At 38.2% G+C, this 20,723-nt stretch overlaps 1 protein-coding gene across 1 annotated transcript; it reads right to left on the reverse strand.

Annotated features, from left to right (window-relative positions):
* Positions 1 to 18,412: 18,412 nt before the first annotated feature.
* Positions 18,413 to 19,381, reverse strand: LOC131908317 (olfactory receptor 4C15-like). The gene has a single exon (XM_059259369.1). The coding sequence runs from the start codon at positions 19,379 to 19,381 to the stop codon at positions 18,413 to 18,415; it is 969 nt and encodes a 322-aa protein (XP_059115352.1).
* Between the last annotated feature and the right edge of the window lie 1,342 nt (positions 19,382 to 20,723).

The following is a 20,723-nucleotide window of genomic DNA, read 5'->3' on the forward strand; positions in this document are numbered from 1 at the left end:
GTATAACTTGGGACTTTAAGAGACACTGAACCTTTTTGAGGATCAACAGGGTCAAAGTGAGAGTTTGTTTTCTCAATAAGGTAATAAACATGGTGGAGTATCCATGCAACAGTCTCCCTCTCTTTATAAAAGTACCACATTATATTATTTGTCTGTATGTGAATGACACGTATTGCTTTAAAGAATTTCAGTAAATGATGGAGAATCAGAAGAGAGTGAACTCACCACCTACATAGAATAATTGTAGAAAACCACTTAACTGAAGAAAAGAAATAGTTTGTTGATGATGATCTAGAGTCGGAGACTTATTTGACATTTATACAATACCACCTCATTTGAGTAAACATACTCCTATAAAATATATGGCTTGAAATTATATGAATTTACTACAAAACATTGGTAAACAACCTACCTGCTAATATCCAAGGATGATGTGGAGGGACAAATTTGAAAATTCCATGAATCCTCTAGATAAATATTACAGCTCAAGGATTCATTATCACAGGCAATCACAGCATCAAAATATGTCTGCATCTTCTGTATACACAACCAAAATGTATCAAAAAATAAAACTTTGTATGGAATTATGTACATATATATATATATATATATATATATATATACACACACACATATATTGGTATATATGAGTATGTTCATAGTTAAAATATGAATGTGAGTCAAAGGCTTAAGAGTATGCACAAAGAACTAAGCATAAGGCATTTTTATTGATTGCCACATACATGATCAAATACAACTGTACATCTTAAAATCTATCACAAGAAGGTGCATAAATTTACTGCATTTGTCTTGATGCTCTTAGGTCACTTCTTCACCAGCATCTGAACACTTTGTCAACTCCCAAATTAAAGCCAAGAAAACAGTGACATAAAATGAAACATACAGGGTCACTGTATAATTGTCATTTATAATAGACTAATGAGATCACTATATAATTCACCAGTTGTCCTTCAGAACTGAAGCAGGATGGTTGAAGAACTACCATGAGTAAGGAAATCACAGGGCATCATCCATGCACTAAATGCCATAATCAAACTCACCATTTCTTACAATGACTGTAGTTGGACAGGATTCTGTAAGATATGGAGTGTGTGTGTGGTGTGGGAAGCAGGGGCTGGGAAGAGTGGAGGGAGGTGAAACTTCTGTCAGGATGTATTGAACGAGAGAAGAATACATTTTTAAAAAGATGGTGGTTTCAGTGCACAATGCTTTCTAATGTTCTTTCGTTGTTGGTGGTGGTATTTCAAGACAGGGTTTCTCTGTGTAACAACACTGGCTGTCTCAGAACTCACTCTGTAGACCAGGCTGGCCTCAAACTCACAGAGATCCACCTGCCTCTGCCTCCTGAGTTCTGGGATTAAAGGAATGCGCTACCACATCTGGCTGTCTAGTGTTCTTAATAATCAATGGTGCAGTGTGAATCCCTCATACACACTCATAGGGACTCATGTATCAGATAGGTTTTCTGTACAAAGGAAACCAAACTGAGCAGGGTGCTGCCAAGAAGACAGGCCTTACGTTAATTTAAAAATTAAGTAAATCTTAGCTTCATATCCCTGTTCTATGTAACATGGCTATTAGTGATAAACAAAATGTCACCATTATTTTCCCAGGAAAGCAACTGCCAGATTTGCAGTGAAACATCCACAAGTCTGATTATGTTGAGATGTATCAGGTTGAATTGGGCATCCCACAATCAGTTGTTTGCTGCATTCTGACTAGCTGTGGATTTCTTTAGTTGCCTCCATCTGCTGTATAAAGAATTGTGATTCAATTTGGACTACAGTTTGAATTACATCAATTGAATCGCATAATTAATAGACCGAAAGCTCAGAGAGCATTGAAGAAAGCAGGGCAGAAAAATTGTAAGAGGCAGAGGGCCAGGACATTTACAAGAAGGTAGTTATCTTCCATAGAGTTGTAAGATAAGACAAATTAAGTAAAATTTGTTATATAGCTAAAATTAATATATCGAGTTATTTAATAATCCTTGTTAATGCATGCATAATAAAGCAGCATGACAATAGTAACAAAGTATATGTGTGATATCCTACAACTTTCAATAATATCTTAAGTGCATTAATTTAAACTTAGACCAAACAAATTGTGAAACAGAAATTTTAAGAAAATCATTCACTTTCTGCTTTTAAGTGGGTCTGGGTCTAGTTAGATGGCTGAGGACAAGAGATAGATATGACTAGAATATACTGTATACATATGTGGTGGCGCACGCCTTTAATCCCAGCACTCGGGAGGCAGAGCCAGGCGGATCTCTGCGAGTTCGAGGCCAGCCTGGGCTACCAGGAAAGGCGCAAAGCTACACATAGAAACCCTGTCTCAGAAAACCAAAAAAAAAAAAAAAAAAAAAAAAAAAACTCAAAGAATAATTAATGTATGCATAAGTTAGCAAAAAAGCTTTCTGTATAATAGGAATGAGAACAAAGTATTGGTCCATGGAAGAAAAGATGATAGTACACTGTTTTAGTGGGGGATTGACAAGGTCTGATATAGCCCAGCATAGCCTCAAACTCATCATGTAACCTAGAATAACTCTGAACTTCTGATCCCCTTATCTTTACCTCCAAGTGCTAGGATTCCTAACATATGTTACCATAGATCTCTATGAACATATTATATGAACTATAAATAAAAAAGAACATAAGAATACCAATGTTGGTATTATTTTAAACAGTGTCTCAACATTTAAACTTAGATGAAAAATTGAATCAGTAAAAAAAACTCTCCTCAAATGACATTTAAAAACTTAATTTAATAAAATTCTCCATTTAATATACTTAGAAAAAGATATTCTCCATACTTTTCAAATTCTTTAGTCAATATATTAAAAATATAATTATAGAAACATAACCATGTACCTCCAGTCACAAAATTTAATTCTGAAAATAAAATCATGTTAGGAAATTTTACCTTTGAATATGTCAAAATATTGAAAACTAGCTTGGAGATTTTTCTCAGAGGTTAATAGCACTGTTTTTACTCTTGCAGAGGATCTGGGTTTGACTCCCAGCACCCACCAGTGTATCACAATGGTCTTTAACTCCAGTTCCAAGAGTTCTCTTATGACCTCCTTGAGTACCAGGCATACACATGATATACACATACATATGTGCTTCCCACTCACTTATACATATAAAAATAAGCCAATCTTAAAAAATACTAAAAACTTAGAAATAGCTAAAAGATTAATAATGAGGATGATTATGTAAGACTATTGCAAGTTACTTTCACATGATACTATAAATAAAGCACTGGTAATATGGGGACATATAAGGAAGTATTTTAATACTATGTTTAGTAGAAAGGAGAAAATTGTTGTAACAAATAAATACCTTGTTATTAATGTCAAAATACTCAAAATTAGACATCTAGATTAAAATATACAAAATCAAATTTCCTTTAACATTCTTTAGAAGGTGGTAGGCTTTTCAGACCATTGATCAGATTACCCAAAGTAGAGTTAATAAGCTGAAATAACATAGGATCTTACATAAACAGTCTTAAATTCTTACAATCACTTCATAAAATGCCATACTGTGGAATCAAATTCTTACCCAACTCCATGCAATCTTTGATTTCAGATTCATACTACCTATAGGGACTAACATATTCTCCTTGTGTTTCCCCTGAAATATTCCATGGCCTTTTCTTCAATAACCATTCATTTGGATATTCTGAAGCTATTCCTGGTCTTCTATGGAGTCCCTTACAGTTGGAGCTGTGGTCATGGAGCCACTCCCTGAACAGTGGCCCTGGGAAGTATGCCTTTGTGCTCTCTAAAGATCACCTCCAATTTTTCTGAGACTTCTGAGGCAGACCCCCAATGCTTAGGTGAAATTAAGTAGACATGGTTAAATCAGAATATTTGACTCTGTGACTTGAGTCATGATTTCTAAACTTTCTTCTCTTTACCAGTGACATAAGTTAGTGTGTATTTGTAGAAATAGAACATTTTAAATTTACTCTCTAGATTTAAGGCACATCAACACTTCATTTTATCATGCTCCTATGTCAACATTCTTCACACAAGGAGAGTAGATACTGACACTATGTTTCAAGTAAGCTTCAGAAGGGTATGTAAACTAGTAGATTGAGCACATATGAAGTAAAACTGTTCTTGGAGAGATGTAAACTCATGTTACATTGCTAAATTATTTGGTTTCAACTTGATCATGAAACACTGAAAACGTGTTAAATTTCACTAAATTTGAAAAAGCATATGTTTAAAATGAATTAAGGAAAGGAACTGCCTAGAAAGAAAGGAAGGAAGGAAAGGGAACAGAAGGGAATGGAAGAGAAGCAGGGGACTTTGTACTCCAAGAACTCCTGTTGAGCACTTGAAGCACTTGAACCATTATTATACATGAAGTGCTACTCTTCAGACTCCTTGTGTATCAATTTATCTAGTTTTGTTTCCACCAACTTTCATCACACAAATCTACTAAGATAAGGAATCTGAGCACCACAGTTTATGAAACTCTCTTAGAGTACAGTTATGAAGCAAAAGATCCATACTTGCTTGATCATGACATTCAAATGTTAAGTCACTTTTTATCATAATTTAAAATCATCTACAAAGGTGAAAAACTATACCTTATGTGACTTACCATGTGTCAGTTGTGTGAAAAATTCTGGTGATAGCCATCTTTTAATCTCTATGGCAGAATGCCCATTCTGTGGTGACCAAAATATCCTGCTTGCATTCAGTTTCTACATCTGAAAAGAAGGAAAGTAAGTCTGGCAGTGAGGTTAGGGAATGCTGTCTCTGTTTTACAAGTGCTGTATTCATCATGGTCTTTGAATAATAGAAAATTCAATAATCCAAAATTTCTTCTTGACTGCTACTGGAATTTAAAGAGGTTTCTTTGAGATGTTGTGAATCTATGAGATTGACTATTCGTCCCCCAAGGGGGAAATTTTAGACCCCCTTGAGGTCCCAAGACACAGTTCTGTATACCTTTTTAAATTCCTCCTCCAGGGTTTAATAATGCTTATATGTGCTCTCAAAGTTAGGTTGCACTTTTTTTTTATAAGTTTTCTTTGGATTCTATTTGCTAATGGTCTTACTATGTTCAGAAACAGAATCCCGTTTAATGATGTAGGGAATATGGTGCTTAAGTGCTGAATTTTAGAAAATTTCCTTCTGTCACAATGAATTTTTCACTAAACCTGTAAGTTAAATGTATTATTTTGGGAAAAATCTAGAAAGGACTGTATGTACATTAAAGAATAGTTTATTGTAAATATGTAAAGAGGTGTGTATTAATGGGAATATTACTTATTTCCTCAAATATTTCCTTGTTTTCATATACTTTTAGACAATTTTATATGTGTATATGTAGTTTTACTATACCATTGACCACTCATAACTCTTTCTTATCCCCCTCTCAATTGGGCTGACTCTTTTCTCCCTAGCAACTAGTAAGCCTCATACACATGTCTTTTTTAACCCACTGCCTTTAATTAGAGTTGATTGAATGAAGATGAATAAGAATTATTTACTGAGAAAATTGCATGTAAAACTTACCTATGCTTATAAAATTGTAAAAAATGATACCCTTTACCCAGCAATCATTACCTGTCAATAGCATTCCAGGGAAAGTTGAGGCCCCACAAGTCCCTCTACTATCCTAGATAGACTGTTGAAGGCCTAATCTTGTACAGGTATTCACAATTAATGGGCTAAGCCATATTCAGAAGAAAAGATACCACTCCTGCCTCTCTACCAGGTCCTACCATCCATTTTTCCTTTCTAAGATACTCCCTAGTCTGTGAGATGATGATATAAAGCTGCTCCATTTAGGACTGAGCATTGAACTATCAATCTTCTTAGTCCTTTCTGCAATAACACCTATACATTGAAAAAAGAAGCTTCTCTATCCAAGGTTGACAGATGCAGTAGTTGATATGTATAAACAGGAATCATTAAGAGGCAGTTTGATTGGATGCCTTGTCCATTTAGCAAAACAGTAGCAGCAAATTCTTGCCAAGGGCCTGTGACTTGAAAAGTCATAGGCTTTCGACCAGGTTTGCAACACCAATATGTGTTAGCTCCTGTGGAACATACCTTGGATCCAATCTAAAAGTGGTTGGTCCCCCTGGTCTAAGCAGGCATGTCATTATTGTACCCGTGGCAAATCTTACAAGTTGGTTCAGCATTCTAGAATGCAAAGCTGACAGCTAAGCAACAGCTTTGAGAACTGTTCTTACCAATATCTTAGTCTGCAAGGCGTCTTCTGAGACTATAAACATTAGTCACCAGAGAAGAATTTTCTGAAGGAACTTTTTGTTTCTTTTTCTTTCTTTATTCATGTATTTATTTTTTACATCCTGACCACAGTAGTAATCCTAGTCCCTCTCCCCCCCACTCCCATCCACTCCTCCTCAGTTTCTACTCAGAAAAAGGGCAGGCCTCCCAAGAATATCAACCAGCCACAGCATATCAAGCTGCAGTGAGACTAGGCTGGAGGAGGCAACCCAGTAGGAGGAAAGGGTTCCAAAAGTAGGCAAGAATCAGGGACAGGCCCTGCTCCTACTGTTAGGAGTCCCAAAAGAAGACTGAAGGAACTTTTAAATGTGAGTTCCCATGAAATAAAAAAGATGTTATATATTTCATAAACACAAGGCACCAAATTCATATTATCATTCCAAAATGGAGGAATGAGGTGACAGCTAGAAATAAGAAGATTGAAGTAAGGCCCAAACTGAAAAAGGCAAATAGCAAATCTTGCAGATCAATGTTTTCTGTCATGTGATGGATCATCACAGATCTAAAACAGAAAAGGTGACCCCCACCATACATCTCTGCAGCCAGTAGAACAAGCAGCCTCTCTCTTCAGTAGGCTCCACTCCCTGCATGTAAGCTTCTTCAGTGGGTATCCCACGTCGTTGGTGTTTTCTAGCACCCTGGCATCTCTACTGAAAGTTCGGCTTCACATTCACAGCTTCACATAATGGCTCTACAGAGACTCTTTCATTGACCATGGTACTTGCATTTGTTGTGTGGCCTCAGCTTCTCTAAAAACCATGGAACAAGACTCCATAACCCCAGATGTCTTATACCTTTTATGCTTAGAAAACCAATATCATGTTCACAGCATTGCCAAAGTTTTCTGAAGCTTGAGATGTGGCCTGTCATCCTAAGAACTATAGCTGTGTTAACTTTGAAAAGGTAAAATCTTGCACTTAGGGCGGGTGTGCTCCAGTTTAGACCTAGATATTTTTGTAATAGTTCTACAGTCTTTTGCTAATATAAACTTTGATGAAAATTTTGTTTCCAGAGCTCTTTCCTTTTCCAAAACCACTATTTTGTTATATATTTCTGTCCCATATCTCTTTTGTAATGTACACACTGATAGATAAATGCCATAAAGTATATCCATAGGGCTGAAGAGATGGCTCAGTGGTGAAGAACACTCACTGTTTTTATAGAGGACCAGGGTCCAGTTCTCATCATCAATATTGTGGATCACAATTTTATTAATCAAGGTTCTCTAGTGGAACAGAGCTGATAGATTATGTATATGAATATGTATGTATGTATATATACATACATACATATTAATTCTACATACATTCATTTATTCTATTTATTAGAGTGCCCTATTGTAGCTAGAGTTTTTCTGCCTGGCCCCCAGTCAGGGCAAATCTCTCTCACCCGCCAGTCCCACAGCCGCTCAGACCCAACCAAGTAAACACAGAGACTTATATTGCTTACAAACTGTATGGCTGTACCAGGCTTCTTGCTAACTCTTCTTACAGCTTAAAATAATCCATTTCTATAAATCTATACCTTGCCACGTGGCTCGTGGCTTACCAGCATCTTCACATGCTGCTTGTCATCATGGCGGCTGGCAGTGTCTCTCTCTCAGCCTTCCACTTCCCAGCTTTATTCTCCTCCTTGTCCCACCTATACTTCCTCCCTGGCCACTGGCCAATCAGTGATTTATTTATTGACCAATCAGCAACACACTTGACATACAGACCATCCCACAGCACTACAGGTGTGGTCTAGCTAATCCAATAATGACTGTCTACCAAAAGAAAGCCTAAGAATCCAGTAGTTGTTCAATCCAAGAGGCTGGATGTCTCAGTCTTCAGTATAAGCTTGAGTCCCAAAGAAGTAGGATCTAATGCCAGTGAAGATGTCAACTTGCCAGAGAGGCAAAAAACAGGCACTAATTTCTTCCATGTCCTTTACATGGGCTGCCACCAGAAAGTGTAGCCCAGATTAAAGTTGGACCTTCCCACCTCAAAAGACCTAGATTAATGGTGGTTCTTCCCACTTAAAATAATTTAATTAGAAAAAAAATCAATCACATGTGTACCTGTCCACTTGGGATTTAGTTAATTCTAGATGATGCAGTCAAGGTGAAAACCAAGAATAACCATCACACAACCATTTGTAACTCAAGTTCCAAGGTATTTAAATATGACTTCTAATCTTGTGACCACTGCACACATATAAGCAGGAAAAACATTCATACATATAATAATGTAAATAAATGTAAAAATGTTCAGTGTATCCACATCACTGACTGAACATTCTCCTGTCTTGAAAGTTTCTCCATTCAATGAATTGGTTGGTCATATTTAAATACTATTTCATTATTATTCTCAGAACATGGTTTTGATGGCTATTTTTGGTTGCCAACTTGACTACAGCTAGAGTTAAATAAAGCTTCAGCAGCTGGGTATATCTGTGCAGGATTTTTCTTGATTAAATCATTAGGAGAGAAGACCTGCCTTGACTCTGGGCCACACCTAATGACTAATATAATGATAAATATGAAGCCAGATTCTGGAAAAATACATTATACAAATGGTTCCTACTGTTTCTCTTCATAGAGTCCTTCTATATACTAGGAAATTTTTTACTAATGTACCAGTCTCCCATATCCACCCCAAAAATCAGTTCCAAAGGCCTAAAAAACATGTAGTTATGTATATCAAAGCAAGAACCACACTCCTTGTACCAGTTCTATGTATCTGTTACTTTTTTTCCCTTCCTGCTACATCAGAAATTCAGATATCTGTAATCTAGTTAAGGAAATACTTCATGTGGCTCACAGTTCCATGGTGAATTCCATCACAGCTGGGGGTCATGACAACAGGTGCTGGATGGAGGTAGCTGATAACATTGCATCCACAATTAAGAATCATAGTGATAAATATACATGTTTGACAGCCAAGCTCAAAGAACAATGCTGCCCACTTTTCAGATGATTCTTCCATGTCAACAAATCAAGATATACCTAAGAAAGATAAATCCTCACAGGCATGTCCAGAGGCTATCCTAATCAAAAATTTCCTCACATGTGTATCTAGAGGCTTAGCAATGTGATGGTTCTATATCCTGTCCAGTTAATTGTCCACACTGACCATCATAATATTTACTTAAGTTACATTACTATATTGAATAAGAATAGAGAGTAGATACTCTTGTCTTATTCTTGAATTTAGTTGGAATGTCTCAACCTTTTCTCCACTTTCAATACCTTGTTCTCAGAATCCATAGCTCTCTTGATTTATGAGAAATTCCTGACTCTATGAACCATGTTAGCCTGGTAATTGCATCAATTTCAACTATCCAGCATTCTGGGTAGTGAAATTGATGACTCAAGAGAATTCATCAGTACCTAGTTAGGGTTTCTATTGCTTCAATAAAACAGCATGACCAAAAAGCAAGTTGAGGAGGAAAGGGTTTATTAGGCTTACCCTTCAACATTGTTATTCATTACTGAAGGAAGTCAGGACAGGAACTCAATCAGGGCAGGATCCCGGAGGCAGAAGCTGATGCAGAGGCCATGGAGGGGAACTGCTTACTGGCTTGCTTCTCATGGCTTGCTCAGCATGATTTTTTATAGAACCCAAGACCACCAGCCCAAGGATGGCACCACCTACCATGGGCTGGTTCCTCCCTCATTGATCACTAATTCAGAAATTGCCTTAAAGATGGATTTCATGGAGGCATTTCCTCAACTGAGGCTCCTTCCTCCCAGATGATTCTAGCTTGTGTCAAATTGACACATAAAACTAGCTAGTACAATAAGGCTTCAGTTTTGATTTTAAAACAGAAAATAAAGATTCCAAAGAGTGAAAGAAAATTTCTCTTTTAACGTATTTGGCAGATGATATTAAAGCATGATTAACGTTAGGGGGCAGAACATTGTGTGCACATCTTGAGGAAAAACCTGCACTTGCACATTAGACCCTACTCAGAGAAGGAACATACTAAACAGTTTGATACATTCAACAGTTTTCGCTGTTGTTTTGCTTTGTTTTTTGTTGGGGGGGGTTGTTTGTTTTGTTTATTTTTGTACTACAATAGTACTTATTTTTTCCTTGGCAAAAAGTCAGATGAAAACCTTTTTTTAAATAAATTTATGTATTTATTTATTTTACATTCCACCAGCTGTTTTCATTCCCTCCTCTCCTCCCAGTCCCTTCCCCAGCCCCCTTCTGTTCCCAACTGTCCAAACCATGCTCCCTCCACTTCTGTTTAGGAAAGGGCAGGTGTCCTATGAGTATCAACAAAATATAGCATATCAAGTTGCAGTAAGACTAAGCACCTCCCCATGTATTAAGGCTCAGCAAGGCAACCCAGTAGGAGTAGTAGGGTCCCAAAAGCTCACAAAAAAATCAGAGACAGCCCTTGTTCCCACTATATGGAGTCCCACAAGAAGACCAAGTTACACAACTGTATCATACATGCAGAGTGTCTAGGTCAGTTCCATGCAGGCTCCCTGGTTGTTGGTTCAGTCTCTGTGAGCCCCTGTGAACCCAGGTTAGTCGATTCTGTGAGTTTTCTTGTGGTGTCCTGGACACCTCTGGATCCTACAATCCTTTCTCCCCCTCTTTTGCAGTATTCCCCATTTCTTCAAACATTTCTTCATCTAATGTTTGGCTGTGGGGCTGCATCTGTTCCCATCAGTTGCTGTATGAAGCCTCTCTAAAGCTACATTTCTAAAAATAGAAAATCTCAAAGAAACACATCACAGAAGACAGTCTGGCCATGGCACAAAGCATTCTACTCAAGATTTTTGTTTTATTAAATATACAGGTCAGTTTAAAATGACAGAAGTTCTGTGAGAACTAAGAAATCTATGGTCTATATTTTAATAAAAGAAAATATTTCATATTAAAAGCTAAATAACACCAAATATTCCATGATGAATGGCTTCCTCTAGAAAAATATCTTGAAATTTCTAGTATAGCTTTAGTATACAGCTGAATCTCTATAATATATTCTTGTGGCCCACAAAAGCATGTCTTAAAGGAGGACTGGGGTGTGGAAAGTTTCCTTTCCACATGATGTATGAGGAGAACATCTGGCTTGACACTCAGTTGCATGCAAGTTAAAATGTCACAGACTAAATAGTTCAAAAGAAGAACAAGCTAAGTACAAATCTCATCTATGCTGTCACATGCAGTGATGCTGTCACAGCCACCTTGCCACTACCCCAGATATGAGCCAAAAGAGCAGGAGAGTGACTTGCAATGCTAAGCACCACTGCACCGAGAAAACAGATATCCCACACACAAAGCACTCACTACAAATCACACCTTTTGGGAAAGAACCCAGTCAGAAATTACCAGCAAAACACCAGGAATGGAGCAGTTCCTCCCAGGAGTCACAGGAGACTATGGATGGCAACCATGATGAGCTTGAGATTCCCTGCTCTTGACCAGATCAGACCCCAAGCAGAGGCAGAAGGAGACTGGGTAGATGATACTCTTTACCTAGACCAGAAAGCCTTCTGCAGTCCCAGAGATACACCTGATGTTTTAGTCAAGTGGCTTGTGCTAAGCAGATAGGAGGATAGGAAGCAGAAGTAACACATATACAGGCATTCTTACTTGAGGATACACAGGTGGGAAAGACAGGCACGGGTGGGTCACTGTGGAGTCCTGGCATGAAGCCTCCCCCCTACCCTCCAAGGCTGCTACTCTAACTCAAGTGTTTTCCTGGTGTTATTTGTTTCTTTAAGTTTTCACTTTCTATAATGTCAGACTTTCACAAAGATATAGGCTAGTCCCAAAGCTGAACTCCAAGTAAAATGGTTTCTTTTATAAATAGCCTAATACAGATAATCCTCACTCTGAATAGTATCAGTGACATAGTACCATCAAGCACCCAAGTTCACACGCACACAAGGCTCCCAAACTTTCACAGAAAGTCTGGCAGCTATATCAAAGACTATTGGGGTCTAGCCCCCTCACAGCCTTTTCCCGGGATCAGTGGAAGAATCTACAAGCAGCTGAGGAATCTTGTCTTAATGATATCAAATGAATCCATATCCACGGCATTCTTTAGCCCATACACTTTATTCTTCTGAGCAAAAATCTTTCTACACAGTTTCAATTCTGTTCTTACACTTAGCTCCTTTCTTGCCTGATATCTCTTTACATTTGTCTGCTATACTCTCTAAACACTATCTCAATTCTCCCATCTAGTTCTTTCTCATCTGTTGGTTCCCTTCCCATCTAGTTCTTCTCCATCTAGATCTTCCCCATCCTCCATCTCATCCCTCTAGTCCTCCCAAGTCTTTGAGGTTTTCATACATACATATATATATATATATATATATATATATATATATATATATATCAGGAATATTAACAAGTCTGTTTCCTCAGACTGGAAGTTTCTGTGTCCTCATCCAAATAGATCTCAGCTGAACTGCTGCTCAAAAGCCTAAAAGTTTAACCAGCTCTAGTTCCTGGTTCTCACACCTTATATACGTTTCTGCTTTCTGCCATCACTTTCTGGGATTAAAGGCTCTATTTACCATGCCTGGCTGTTTCCAATGTGGCCTTGAACTCACAGAGATCCAGGCAGATCTCTGCCTCTGGAATGCTAGGCTTAAAGGTGTGAGTGCCACCATTTTCTGGCCTCTATATCTAGTGGCTGTTCTGTTCTCTGACCCCAGAAAAGTTTATTAGGGTGCACAATATTTGGGGGAACACAATATTTGGGGGAACACAATATCACTATACACACACACACACACACACACACACACACACACACACACAGAAAAAATTGTGCCCAATGAATGATCAAACACACTGTAAGAAGTTCTTAGGAAAAAGAAACTATTGGGGAAGCACACATGAAATTCATAGCTGATATATACAAAAGTCAAACAACACAAATACTCCTTCATCCATCATCACCCACCTACACAGGATCTAATGTAGGCAGCCAACAGATGCCGAGACTGTTTAAGGTTGTTTCCTCCTGTGGCTAGGAGTGTTCTAGAAGGGCTCCGCTCAATTGCATGGATACCACAGCCCTGCTGAGTCACACTTCCAGATTCCAGGTCTTTCAGAACGGGAATCTTGGTGATTTGGCCTGTCTGGACATCCACTACAAAGAGCATATTGTATTTTGTGCCACAAACCACTTGCCTGTGATTCAACCACTGAAAAGCAAACACTTTATTAAAAGTCCTAAGGTGTCTGATCTGCAGCTTCTGTGTGTTGACCCCAAGGAAACACTTCCTGGGAAGTTTCTGCCTAAGTGATTCTGGTTTCTTTTTAATGACAGCTGATTCTCCTCTGCAGGTGACCAGAATTCATGGTCTCAGTAAAAAAAAAAATGTTTTACTCCAGTGGTGGTGCTGATCTCTTGTTAATTACAGCTGATTTTTCAGCTTCTGCTAATGAAATATTACAGTTTCTTTTTTTTTTCCTTTTTTTTTAAATTTTTATTTTGCAATACAATTCAGTTCTACATATCAGCCACAGATTCCCTTGTTCTCCCCCCTCCCGCCTCCCTCACCTTCCCCCCCAGCCCGCCCCCATTCCAATCTCCTCCAGGGCAAAGCCTTCCCCACAGACTGAGATCAACCTGGTGGACTCAGTCCAGGTAGGTCCAGTCCCCTCCTCCCAGGCTGAGCCAAGGGACCCTGCATAGGCCCCAGGTTTCAACCAGCCGACTCATGCAATGAGCACAGGACCCGGTACCACTGCCTGGATGCCTCCCAAACAGATCAGGCCAATCAACTGTCTCACCCACTCAGAGGGCCTGATCCAGTTGGTGACCCCTCAGCCATTGGTTCATATTTCATGTGTTTCCATTCGTTCGGCTATTTGTCTCTGTGCTTAATCCGACCATGGTCTCAACAATTCTCGCTCATATAAACCCTCCTCATTCTCGCTAATTGGACTCCCAGAGATCCACCTGGGGCCTAGTCATGGATCTCTGCATCCAGATCCCTCAGTAGTTGGATGAGGTTTCTAGGACGACAATTAGGGTGTTTGGCCATCCCATCACGAGAGTAGGTCAGTTCGGGCTGTCTCTCGACCATTGCCAGCAGTCTGTTGTGGGGGTATCTTTGTGGATTTCTGTGGGCCTCTCTAGCACTTTGTTTCTTCCTATTCTCATGTGGTCTTCATTTACCATGGTCTCCTATTCCTTGTTCTCCCTCTCTGTTGTTGATCCTGCTGGGATCTCCCACTCACCCAAGCTCTCTTTCCCTCGACCCTCGCCCTTCACTACCCCCACTCATGTCCAGGCTGTTCATGTAGATCTCATTCCATTTCTCTGTCATTGGGCGATCCCTGTGTCTTTCTTGGGGTCCTGCTTTCCAGGTAGCCTGCCTGGTGATGTGAGTAGCAGTCCAGTCATCCTTGTTCCACATCTAGTATCCTGTTATGAGTGAGTACATACCATGTTTGTCTTTCTGAGTCTGGGATACCTCACTCAGGATGGTTTTTTCTAGATCCATCCATTTGTCTGCAAACCTCATGATGTCATTGTTTTTCTCTGCTGAGTAGTATTCTATTGTGTATATGTACCACATTTTGTTTATCCATTCTTCAGTTGAAGGGCATCTAGGTTGTTTCCATGTTCTGGCTATTACAAACAATGCTGATATGAACATAGCTGAACAAGTGCTCTTGTGGTGTGGTTGAGCATTCCTTGGGTATATGCCCAAGAGTGATATAGCTGGATCTTGGGGGAGATGGATTCCCAATTTTCTAAGAAATCGCCATATTGATTTCCAAAGTGGTTGTACAAGCTTGTATTCTTCCCTCTCAAAGTAATAAAATATGTAAGTTTTTTAAATTTTACAGGAGCTCACAGTTAAGACACCTGGGATTTTTCAAATACTTTGCAACTTTTAAAGAGAGTTGGGAATTTTATAGAGACTTGGGATATTTTAAAGGCATTGGATATTTTAAAGAGACTGAAATTGTAAAATGAATGAAAACATTTTTCAATAAAAATAAAAATAATTTTAAATTAAAAAAAAAAAGAAAAAAAAAAGTCCTAAGGTGAAATTCTTTCTCCTTCAGAAGATCCAGAAGTTGTGCTGTGTAACCACATAACACCTAAGAGTAATAATGGTTTTCATTCTGCAGCCGCCTGACTTCCCAGTTCTTCAGGTAGTACACTACCTGAAGGATCTTTTCACTGCGGGGAATCTTTTCCTTTTGTGCAGTGAGTGATCCCAGCAAAACTGCAGAACCTGCTCATCACTCCAGCTCCAGAGCCGGCAGGCCCTTTCTGCTTTCTGCTAACAGCTTTCTGGGCTATAGTGGGCAGCTCCTCTTGGGCCAGACAGCCACATGGGGCCAAGGAAGCTGGGAGCATCAGGACAGCGGGTCTTATGTGGTCCATACCCTCCCACCCCAACTCCAGTGCACGCTTTCCTGTACCTGGCCCAGAAAAACAACCTGGACCCTGGGCCACAGACCATCAAAGAGAGGTGCATAAAGAGAAGGAGGGACAATCAGGGATGGAAAATGGAAGGAGAGGGGAAGGCAAAGAAGGCACAAAGGGCTTTCTTACCATCAGGTCTGGAAAACCATTAAACAATTTTAATGTACTGTTTCATGTACTCTTGTTCCATTAACACACTACAGGAAATGCCGAACTGAAGCGATTCATAAGAAAACAACAGCAACAAAACCTGCAAATACTACTTCTCAGTAACCCTGCTTCTAGAACAAAAGAATTCAAGACACATGGCTTGTTTTCTTTACATTTAAATTTTATACATGTTCCCCAACACAAAATCATCACGTGGCATGAATTATATCTCATATCAGGTAATATTTACTAGGTAATGGTCAACAGTCAGAAACTAATATTTCTGTATCCATGACTGTCATTTTAAACCATTCTTGGCATTTTTCTACCTGCTTTGCTTAGCTATCCATTACCTGCTTCTGTTAGAAACAGTATAGAAAAGCAAGATAACAACATATGAAAATGCCTTAGGAAAGAGAGTGTAAGAAATAGTTTTAAACAGTTTTAAAATTACTGAAAATTGCTCTCTCTCCCATTCTGCTCGGATCTCTCTCCCTCCATCCCACCATCTTTCTCTCTTGTTCCTCCCCAGGCCTGGTCCTTTTGTCCCTCCTCCTAATAAAGCTCTCTGCTACTAAGAAAAAAAAAAATTCTGAAAATTTTAAAATTAAAACAATTGAAAAGAGTCAGAGCTACTTACAAATAAGGGAATATACGCAATAGTGTTTGACCTGACAGTTATCCCTTCTAGAATAGATCCAACATCCCACAAATTTCTAATGATTTACAATCTCATCTCCTATGGGCATGTCCATGTGTAAATTTAATCCCTGAACTCCAAAAGCAGAGGCTGACAGATCCCTGTGAGTTTGAAGCCAGTTGGGTCTACAGAGCCAGCCAGGGATATATGGTGAGATGCCATGTGAAAAATAAATCCATCTTCACGCATTAAATTTGAAAAAAAAAATGTAAGATTTCTTTCTCTCTTTCTTTCTTTCTTTAAAAAGGTTTTTTTTTTCATTTTACATACCAATCTCAGTTCCCCCTCTCTCTCCTTCTTCTACCCCACATCCCCCAGTCCTACCCCATCCACTCCTTAGAGAGGGTAAGACCTCCCTTGGGGAGTCAATAAAGTCTGGCATACTAAGTTGATGCAGGACCAAATCCCTCCCCACTGTGTCAAGGCTGAACAAGGTATCCCACCCTAGGGAAAGTGTCCAAAAACAATCATTTTATGCATTTCATGGTTCCACTGCCAGGGACACCCCAAACAGATCTAGCCACATAACTATTACCCACATTCAGAGGGCCTAGTTCGGTTCCATGCATGTTCCCCAGCCGACAGGCCAGAGTCCATGAGCTCTTTCTGATTATGTATTTCTAGTTTATGTAATCTCAATGTCACTAAGAAACATATAATGCCCTAGAAAGTTCTCAGCATGAGTTTTTCTCCCAATTTCAAGACACATGTATTTCATAAATCATTTTAATAGATAGTCTAATAGCTAAATCTCTTTCATTATTTCGTTAGATTTATGAGAGTATAGACTTAACTCACTTTAATTTTTTGATTATTTTTTAAACATTATTGTTTGAAAATATTTGCAAAAAAATAAAAAACATTGCACTCCAAAATTAACCAGATCCCAAATCTATATAACTCATAAGAGTTTTGAAGAGGATATAGTACTATTTGTTTTTTATTTTTAGTTATAATTCTGTCACTTTTTGTTTTTATTGATGGATAAGTGCACAAAGTATCTTCAATACAGAAACTGTGAAATTTAATGTGAAGCTTCACAGCGTCCTTTCTGAATGCCATGTCTAACTTTGTATATACATTGAAACCAATTTTATCTTTCATAGGACAATCTGATTATTCAATTCCTAGTGAAAGTATGGTCTCACAAATGGATTTCTCACATACAGTGTTAATGCACTCTCTACAGAATGTGTCATGTATGTTCATATAAGAATAATCGCCGGGCGGTGGTGGCACAAGCCTTTAATCCCAGCGCTCAGGAGGCAGAGCCAGGCAGATCTCTGTGAGTTTGAGGCCAGCCTGGGCTACCAAGTGAGTTCCAGGAAAAGGCGCAAAGCTACACAGAGAAACCCTGTTTTGAAAAACCAGAAAAAAAAAAGAATAATCATGAAGGGCCTGTATAAGAAATATGAATTTTCTCTGTTCATTACATTAAGTTTGCTAAGTGAAATTATTTTATTTCTTTGTGTATGTTTACTTGAGTGCTTGTGGGGGGCAGTGTGTGTGTATGTGTGTTATATGTGCGAACTTGAAGAAAGTTCTCCTACCCAGGCATATGCCTGCAGAGCCTTGAGAAGGTGTTGACGGTACTTGTCTATTCCTCTCTATCTCAATTCCTTGAGAAAAGGTCTGTGAATGAGTCTTGAACTAGCTGTATTATTTAGAGAAGACTTGTCCAGTTTATCCCTGGGACCTGCCTGCTTCTGATTCAGCAATAGGACGTTAAGGACAATCTACCATATCTGGCTTTGAACATGACTGCTAAGGACCCAAACAAAGGTCCTCATTCTTACTCAGCAAGTATTTTATCCACTGAGCCATCTGCTCAGTCATGTAAGTGAAAAGTTTTAATATTTATCAGAAACCACTATCAGCCTCCTCCACATTTTTCTGATGGCATTTATCATTTCCTTATTCCTGAAAGTGTATACCATAGGATTGAGCAATGGTGTCAGGACATCTGTAAATACAAACACATTTTTCTCAAAAGAGAATGGAGATGTAGGTCGTGCATATATTAATATACAAGGAACAAAGAAAAAAACTACAACAGTAACATGGGATCCACAGGTGGACAGAGCCTTTCGTCGCCCTTCAGAGCTGTGACCTCTCAGAGAGAACAAAATGACACCATAAGAAACAAGCAAAAAGGAGAATATAATAATGCAGATAGACCCACTGTTGGCAAATACCAAAATGACAAAAATGTGTGTGTCAGTGCAGGCGAGCTTCAGCAATGGGAACAGGTCACATATGAAATGATCAATGACATTGGGTCCACAGAAGGGCAGCTGCAATGTGAAGGCAATTTGTATGATAGAATGTAAGAATCCTCCAGCCCAGGCTACCCCCACCAGAATACCACAGAGCCTCCTGTTCATGATGAAAGAGTAGTGTAAGGGCTTGCAAATGGCCACATAGCGGTCATAGGCCATGGCTGCCAGAATGATGACTTCCACTGCAGTAAGAAAGTGCACAGCAAAGACCTGTGTCATGCAACATTCAAAAGAGATGGTCTTCCTCTCATAAACCAAATCTGCAATCATCTTTGGTGTGACAACAGAAGAGACACATGCATCGAGGAAGGAGAGGAATGCCAAGAAGAAGTACATAGGGGAGCCCAGCAGTGTAGGACTGTAGACAATGGTCACCACAATTATCATGTTGCCAACAAGAGTTGCAAAATAGACCAATAGAAATATAACAAATGATATTTTCTCAATTTGAGGGTTCTGTGAAAGCCCCAGGAGTATGAACTCATTGACAAAGCTTTGGTTATGCATGATTCTCCTGAGGACTTTGAAAAGAAAGTGCATTCATAAAACTGCAATTATAAGGAAAATATATATCACACAAATTTACAGTATCAGCATTTTGAATAGGGTGCATCTTTATATAAAATTGTATTGATTGATTTTTATTACCATTTAGAAGAGAGTAGTCCAATTTTTTTGAAAATATCATTAGATATCACATAGAATTGAGTTAAAATTATTGAATAGTTTAAAATATCCACAATTTTTAATATTTTCATTGAAACCACATGTGTTAGAGAAACACATATTTAAATTTTCAGCTTTCATCAAATTCTAAAGTTTTCTTGCAGTAAAATATTGAAAGTCAGGTGGAAACTGTACCTTAATAATAAACCAAAGATTATACTTTATTAATCATGTCTGCTACCTGCATTGAACAAAGTATGCCCGAGCCATCTACAGTGGTGAGTCGAAGCTCCATCTACCAATAGAAGAAGAGATAAAATGTAATTTGAAAACCTTGACAACATTTTGAATTTTGTCTCAAAACATGAATATATTAGAATTCAAATCAACTAATCTGTTTTCTATAACACAGATAGTTCTGTACCACAGTAACTTCCATTAACATGAAGCTAATGGAAAAATTGTTGAATATTCACTTCAATTAAACAATGTACAGTGTGACTGGAGGTTATAAAAATGATGCTGTTGTCATAATGGCTAAGTATAGTGGAAAAATTAAACTGGACACGACTCAACCTCCTTGTCAAATATATGTGACAAGAGTAAAATTTTAACTAAAACTTTAAGTTCAAAAAACAAGATGTTTAAACTTGGATTTTAAGAGACACTATGTCCACCATCCATGACCTCTCCTGAGAATTAACAAGATAAAAGTGAGTTTTTTTTTTTTAAACAATGAGAATTTCAGAGTAGATATGGTCTTTGTAAGTCTCCTTCTGTCTATAAAGGTACTGCATCTTATTCCATTGTCATTTGTGAATTAGGCATTTTAATGAAAGCAATAAGGTAAATGATGGACCATTAAAAGATGATGAACCAATCACCTGTATGAAAATCTGTGAAAACGATATAACAGAAGAGAGGAAACTAATTGTTGAAAATATTTAGAGCCCTGAAATTTAAATATTTGCAAGATATTTATACAATTTTACCTTGTTTGGAAAAATATAATTCTATAAAAATGTGGTTTAAAATTTATATAAATTTAATATAAGCCATATTCATAAACAAATTACTTGCTCAACTCCAATGACTATAAGGAGAACCAAATTAGACAATATAAAAATATTTCTCATGGTATTGCCTTATAATGCTAGGAGGAATCTACTCACTTGTAAATTCAGCTGCTTCATGTGGATCATCTAGACAAATATTA

This window comes from Peromyscus eremicus, chromosome 4 (assembly GCF_949786415.1).
Source record: "Peromyscus eremicus chromosome 4, PerEre_H2_v1, whole genome shotgun sequence".
Taxonomy (NCBI): Eukaryota; Metazoa; Chordata; class Mammalia; order Rodentia; family Cricetidae; genus Peromyscus; species Peromyscus eremicus.

Bases quoted from the DNA above. Each gene is read 5' to 3' on its own strand.
- LOC131908317 (XM_059259369.1), bottom strand. From the start codon at position 19,381: ATGCACTTTCTTTTCAAAGTCCTCAGGAGAATCATGCATAACCAAAGC.